Source organism: Onychomys torridus, chromosome 1 (genome assembly GCF_903995425.1).
Source record: "Onychomys torridus chromosome 1, mOncTor1.1, whole genome shotgun sequence".
Classification (NCBI taxonomy): domain Eukaryota; kingdom Metazoa; phylum Chordata; class Mammalia; order Rodentia; family Cricetidae; genus Onychomys; species Onychomys torridus.
The window spans coordinates 94,452,121-94,458,580 of record NC_050443.1 but is presented as its reverse complement, the minus strand read 5'-3'; the positions used below and the strand labels follow the sequence as shown (position 1 = coordinate 94,458,580).

General features: G+C 45.5%; 1 protein-coding gene across 1 annotated transcript; it reads left to right on the top strand.

Moving 5' to 3' along the window:
* The first annotated feature begins 1,290 nt into the window (after positions 1 to 1,290).
* Positions 1,291 to 3,736, top strand: Rps13 (ribosomal protein S13). Its single transcript, XM_036190211.1, has 6 exons — positions 1,291 to 1,390; positions 1,534 to 1,582; positions 1,708 to 1,786; positions 2,439 to 2,608; positions 3,047 to 3,147; positions 3,645 to 3,736. Exons 1-6 carry the CDS (start codon positions 1,368 to 1,370, stop codon positions 3,676 to 3,678), a joined length of 456 nt encoding a protein of 151 aa, XP_036046104.1. The 5' UTR covers positions 1,291 to 1,367; the 3' UTR covers positions 3,679 to 3,736.
* The last annotated feature ends 2,724 nt before the right edge of the window (positions 3,737 to 6,460 follow it).

Sequence of the window (6,460 nt, the reverse complement as noted above, 5' to 3'; positions counted from 1 at the left end):
TGGCGAATTGAAGCCAAATTTGATGTGTGGGTCGCATATCTGGGCTAAAAGTATGACTTTGGGCCGGGCGGTGGTGGCGCACGCCTGTAATCCCAGCACTCAGGAGGTAGTGGCAGGTGGATCTCTGTGAGTTTGAGGCCAGCCTGGTCTACAGAGCTAGTCTAGGGCAGGCTCCAAAGCTACAGAGAAACTGTCTCGAGGGAAAAAAAAGTATGACTCTGCTTAATTATTCAGATATATCTTTGCAGCCAGGCCGGTGGTGGTGCACGCCTTTAATCCCAGCACTCGGGAGGCAGAGATAGGTGGGTCTCTAAATTCCAGGCCAGCCAAGGGGTGCACAGAGAAACCCTGTCTTGAAAACAAATCAAAACAAAAATCAAATATATCTTTGCTAGGAAAACTACAAATTTAGTTCAAGTTCCCAATGTTTTAGAAAAAAATGATTGAACTAGTGATGGGTTAAAAAATGCAGCGGGCATGGTGGCTCACATCTTTCATCTACGCACTGTCTATTGAGGCAGAAGCAGGAGGACTTCTGTGGTCTAGACCAGCCTCGTTTACAAAGCAAGTTTCTGGACAGCCAGAGCTACATGGAGAGACCCTGCCCCCATAAATAACTAAATAATAGATGAGCGAATAAATAAAATTGGCGGACACACCAATGTTTCAGTACTCTTTTAAACTTCTCGCCCGTCACTTGTCACCCATTCTTGGAACGCATTATGGTGGACCCACACTAATTCATCCGTAAAAGACCAATTCCCTAGGTATTCCCTTCCCCCTCATCTTCTCGAAGCTTCTTTCCTAGTCCCCAGCTCTCCTCAGTCGGGTCCATGGCTCAGCGCTCCTGTGTAGATGGCAAAGGCACAAGAAGCGATGGGCAGGCCGGGCCGGGCTCCAAAGCCTACGGGTAACAATCTAGGGAGGAGCGGAGGCTCCGGCTGCGCGGAGGCGCTGCGGTCCCTTCGATGCAGCGCTCATCCCGCACCGCTTGAGTCCGGGGCTGGCTGGGGAGCCCCGAAAAATCGCTGACCCCGCAGCTTATCCAAGTCCTCCAGCCCAGGGCTCGACCCCGTCCTAGGTTCCCTCAGAAACTGATTCCTACTACGGGCTAGCGGCTGACTTCCGGCTCTGCCTGAGAGCCAGACCAGAGACAGCGGAAACTGGGCCCAACTAATGAATGAGGCGTGACATCTCGCCGCAATGCCTTCTGGGACACGTAGTCACGCGGACTCCTGGGGCCGCGCCGTTTAGCCCCGCCTCGCGTGAGAGAAAGCGTGGGCGCGTGACGTCACTTCCTGCGTGTGGCTTGGCTTCCTGCGCCGTTCCCTACCTCGTTCTCTCTTTGCTGCCGGACCTCCGCCATCATGGGTCGCATGCACGCTCCCGGGTGAGCCCGCGGCGCCAAGCCGGGTTGTGGGGCTGGAGCTGGGGCGCGGTGCAAGGGGAAGAGGATGCGGGGTGCGGGTGGGGAGTCGGCGGGGATGTTTGGGCCGCGGGCCGCCACTTCACTCCCTGTGCTTCTGTTCTCAGGAAGGGCCTGTCCCAGTCGGCGCTGCCCTACCGCCGTAGCGTCCCCACGGTGAGTAGAGGCTGAGGGTTGGAGGGCAGCTTGGGAAGGGATCTGTGTGCGTGAGGATGCGGCCCGAGGTGGAAGGTTGCTGTCGTGCTTTCTTACGCTGAGGCCGATCTCTGTTCCATGTACAGTGGCTGAAGCTGACGTCTGACGACGTGAAGGAACAAATTTACAAACTGGCCAAGAAAGGCCTGACTCCCTCCCAAATAGGTGAGTGTTGGTGTTTGGTGTAGGCTCTTAACTGCTGCTCTCGGGTCTGACAAATGTGGCTAGTCCCTGCCTTAAAAACGCTTTTTCCCTGATTCCACAGCTAAGAAAGGAGCATCAGGCTGGGATCGAGTCACATCTAGCTATGAATTGTCTCTAAGCTGCTGTGACTTTGTACAGATGGCAAATAATTTGTTTCTGTTAAATGGGTCTGGGGCCTAGGAAAACTGGTCATAGAAGGAAAACATCCTCGATAAGCCTTAGAGTATGCTACAGATATGGGGGGAAAATAATTTAAAATGGACTCAAGCTAACTAGAAGTAATTTGAGGTTTAAAAGGAATAACATATATGCAGTTTTAAAGACTGGTATAAACAAACATTAAATTGGTTTTAGTTAAGACCAAATATAAAGGTAGAAATCTCATTGGTTCCTTTGGTCAGCTGTGTTCTAGCAAACTCACTATGATGATGGTGCTCCAACATTCGCGGTTTCCACCAGAAGGGGTTCCTCCGTGTTGGGTAGACCTTCCTTGGATGTCTGAGTGAGCTTGCAAGCACTCTTAGGTTAGCTATTTGCAGAAATTTGGAGAGTCTTGCTACCGGGGCTTTATCACATGCTCAAGTTTGTGTTAGAAGTTACCTCCTTTTTTCAGGTGTGATCCTGAGGGACTCGCATGGTGTGGCACAGGTCCGTTTTGTGACTGGTAACAAAATCCTGAGAATCCTTAAGTCGAAAGGCCTTGCCCCTGACCTCCCTGAGGATCTGTACCATTTGATAAAGAAAGCGGTGGCTGTCCGAAAACATCTTGAGCGGAACAGAAAGGTAAGTGAGGACACAAACCTGCTGTTTAGCAGTGCTTGTTCTGGTCTTCAGGTGTATTTGAGTTTCAGCCTCTCGGGTGGTTCTAGGTACCAACTAGTCAGCATTATAGTTTCCTTGAAATGGGTCGTTTGGTTTTTAGCTCCCCTAAACATTATATGCAGTTGGTTCCAAATGTTGGGGGCTCTTTTGTAGTTTTGTGACCATTCATAGGCCTTATTCTAGAACCTTGAATTGCCTCTGTGGGTTTGGTGATGATGCATGCCTATAATCTCAATGAGGTTAGTGGATCTCTGAGTTTGAGGCCAGCCTGGTCTAGCATGTTATAAGACAACCAGGACTGTATAATAAAGAGACACTGTTTAAAAAGCTTAACCTAAACTATGGAAGTTGTTGAGTTACTTTACGTGGTGGTGGTTTTCTTAAATCTCTTATTTTTAGGATAAGGATGCTAAATTCCGCCTGATTCTGATAGAGAGCAGAATTCACCGGCTGGCTCGTTACTATAAGACTAAGCGGGTTCTCCCGCCCAATTGGAAATAGTAAGTATATGCATTTTTGTTGTCAGCCAGGTAGTATATGTATGTAATGGTATTTGCTCCAACCAAGGTCGGCAGAGCAAATACCACATAATCAAATGGCAATGTTCAATCAAAATGTTATTTAGAGTTGGGTGTAGAGGCAGGCTGGTCTGCATGAGATCCTGTCTTTTTAAAGGAAGAAAGAAAGAAATGTCACTTATAAAAGCATAGTTGGCAGATTCTGGTGTGACTTAGGAATGGTCCTCCCCACCACCATCACCCCTCATGGATTACTCACTCTGACACTCATCCAAAGCTTCTGCCAGATGGCCAGGTTGAGATTTGCCATTCATCCTCCTGTTTGAATCTGTGAGCTTTTGGGGTTTCGCTCAGTTTGGTGCATTGTGTGCGGTTAGGTATTTTAGCTGTTTGGGGGTAGCTCTGATAGCAGAGGGTGTTGTGAGTGGATCCCAAAGGCGGCCAGTATTAATTCCAGTTTCCCTTTTCCTTTTTTCCAGTGAGTCATCCACAGCCTCTGCTCTAGTGGCATAAATTCTCTCAAGTATACACAGCAATAAAATCACTTTGAATAAACTCATGTTTTGTGTTTCTTTTCTGTGTTCATCTTTTTTTTGATGGGGAAGTGTTTTGGCAAAGTTACTGATCAAAGGGACAGAAAGCTCGAGTCTGTTCAGTTGGTTTCCCTGGCCCCTTAAGCTTCTACTAGGCCAGCTAGTTGTAAAGACTGGTGGGGTTTGCTGTCTACATGTCGGAGAACTAGAAGACACTAGGAAGTGGGGGTGCCTTGTAGTGGAATAATAAAACATTTGGGTCCTCTTGATAGATTTTGATGTGTCAGCTGTTAACCATGGTTAGCATCAGAAGTGTGCCCAGCATTGTACACACTACAATGCTGGCTGGGAGCTGTTTGGTCTCCTTAGGGGGCTTTTGAGCAATTGCTACTTTTGGAATGAAATTTTTTTTTTTTTTTTTTAATTAACGGGTGTGTGCATCTGCATACATGGCTGCATCAAAATTGTGCAGTACTTCCAGAGACCAAAAGAGGGTGTTGGATCCCCTGGGATTGGAGTTAAAAAGGTTTTGAGCTGCTTTGGTCCTGGGAACTGAACCCAAACCTTGTAAGAGTAGCCAGTGTTCTTAACTGCCTAGCTATATCTCTCCTGCTTCTTGGTTCTTAGTGTGTGTGTGTATAAAACCAGGTGATCTCTGAGTTTGAGGGCAGTCTGGCATAAAGAGTGACTTCCAGGATAGCCAGGGTTACACAGAAGCCTTGCCTCAAAAAACCAAACTATATTTGTATATTATAATATATATAATATACACTTGTAATCTTATTGGTAGGCCAACGAAATTCAGTTTTTTGTCATTCAATCCCTTGAGTGTAGACAACAGGGTGGAGTGAAAATTCACTTCCAGAAATAGTGTTGACACTTAAGAGATTGTATTTAGGTAAAATCTCAGTCTCAACTTGTAGGCTAAACATGTTGCTAGATGAATAACATGCTATGATAAAACATTGAGCCTCAGGACTAATGACAGTTCAGTAGGTTAGGGCACTTGACACCAAGTCTGGGAACCATTTGGTGGAAGAAAAAAACTACCTTTGGATTTAAAATACAGCAGGTGCACACAAGTGTTTAAAAAACCTGTATCAAACACTCATCTTTGTGACAGTGGGATGAAGGGAGGTGTAGGTGACATGATATCACAGGCACGGTGACATATTACTATGTAAGAGTTGTTTAATGTGCAGGCACATGGAGATACAGTACAGTGATAGTGGATGGATAGCCAAAGCCTACCAAAGAATAAAAGGTGTGTAGCATGTACAGCATGGATGCTTTAAACATCCTGAGCAAGACAGTAAGATTTAATCACATAATTGAAATAGCAAGGGTTAGCTTTTTTCCCCCTTGAGATGGTTCTCAAGAAACACTGGCTAGCCAGGAGCTTCACATCTGCCTGCTTCTCCCTTTTGAGAACTAGCATTAAAGATACAACTGAGCCAGCCCATCAGCATTAGATTTTAAATGGATTAATCCTGCAATGTTCAGACCACATAAATTACCTTTCTTAAGTTACTTCACTGAACATGCTCCCTAGGTCTATGTCCCAAGTGACAGCATTTCATTCTTAAAGTTGAATCTTACTAAAAGAACAGTGCAGTTTAAAAAGTTCGATTTTTAATCTCAGGATTTGGGAGGCAGGCTGACCAATGAGTTCAAGACCAGTCAGGACTATACAAAGTGACCCTGTCTCAAATGTTTTAAATTTTTGTATCTCCCAGTATTTCCATCTGTTCCTTCTATTTGCACATTGACTTGAGTCAGGGTCTTGACTGTAGCATAAACTGACCTGGAACTTTTATGTAGACCAGGCTGGCCTTAAATTTACAGATTCAGGGGTTGGAGATTTAGCTCAGTGGTAGAGTGTTTGCCTAACAAACGCAAGGCCCTGGGTTCAATCCTCAGCTCTGAAAAAAAACAAAAAACAAAACAAAAATTTTACAGATTCACCTGTCTACTTTCTGAGTGCCTCTCCCCGCTAATCTTTAAAAGCATTTCATATTTGTAACATCTACTTTGATGCAGTTGGAAACAGCATGTACACAGTTACTTGTCCATATCTGTAAGAATCTAGAACTTGTTTTCTTCAACAGTTGTCTTCCTTTTGGAAAAAAATAATAATAATAATCCATATCTGCTATTTACCCTAGACAAAGCTTATAACAGACTTTTTTGTTTTTTCAAGACATGGTTTCTCTGTGTTGCCTTGGCTGTCCTAGAACTCACTTTGTACACCAGGCTGGCCTCCAATTCAGATTTGCTTGCCTCTGCTTCCCAGGTGCTGGGATTGAAGGCATGTGCCACCACCACACAGCAGAAAAAAGTCCTTTTTTTTTTTTTTTGGAGCTGAGGATCAAACCCTGGGCCTTGTGCTTGCTAGGCAAGCGCTCTACCACTGAGCTAAATCCCCAACCCCCAATCTTGTTTTTTGTTTTGTTTTGTTTTGTGTTTCGAGACAGGGTTTCTCTGTGTAGTTTTGCAACTTTCCTCGCTTTGTAGACCAGGCTGGCCTCGAACTTCGAACTCACAGAGATCCGCCTGGCTCTGCCTTCGGAGTGCTGGGATTAAAGGCGTGCGCCACCAACGCCCAGCTCTCAGTCTTATTTTTATAGTTCCAGGTTCATGAAGAAGATAACCATTTCCAAGGTTTGTATTTGTGACATGTTACGCTTTATTGAACTACTTAAAGTGAACTACTGATTCACTGGCATTTAGTGTTACCTTTGGCTTCCCCGCAATCAAATATG

Coding starts and splice junctions, on each gene's coding strand:
- Rps13 (XM_036190211.1), top strand. CDS start 1,368: ATGGGTCGCATGCACGCTCCCGG. Junction 1,391..1,533: donor GGTCGCATGCACGCTCCCGG/GTGAGCCCGCGG, acceptor TTCTGTTCTCAG/GAAGGGCCTGTCCCAGTCGG. Junction 2,609..3,046: donor ATCTTGAGCGGAACAGAAAG/GTAAGTGAGGAC, acceptor TCTTATTTTTAG/GATAAGGATGCTAAATTCCG.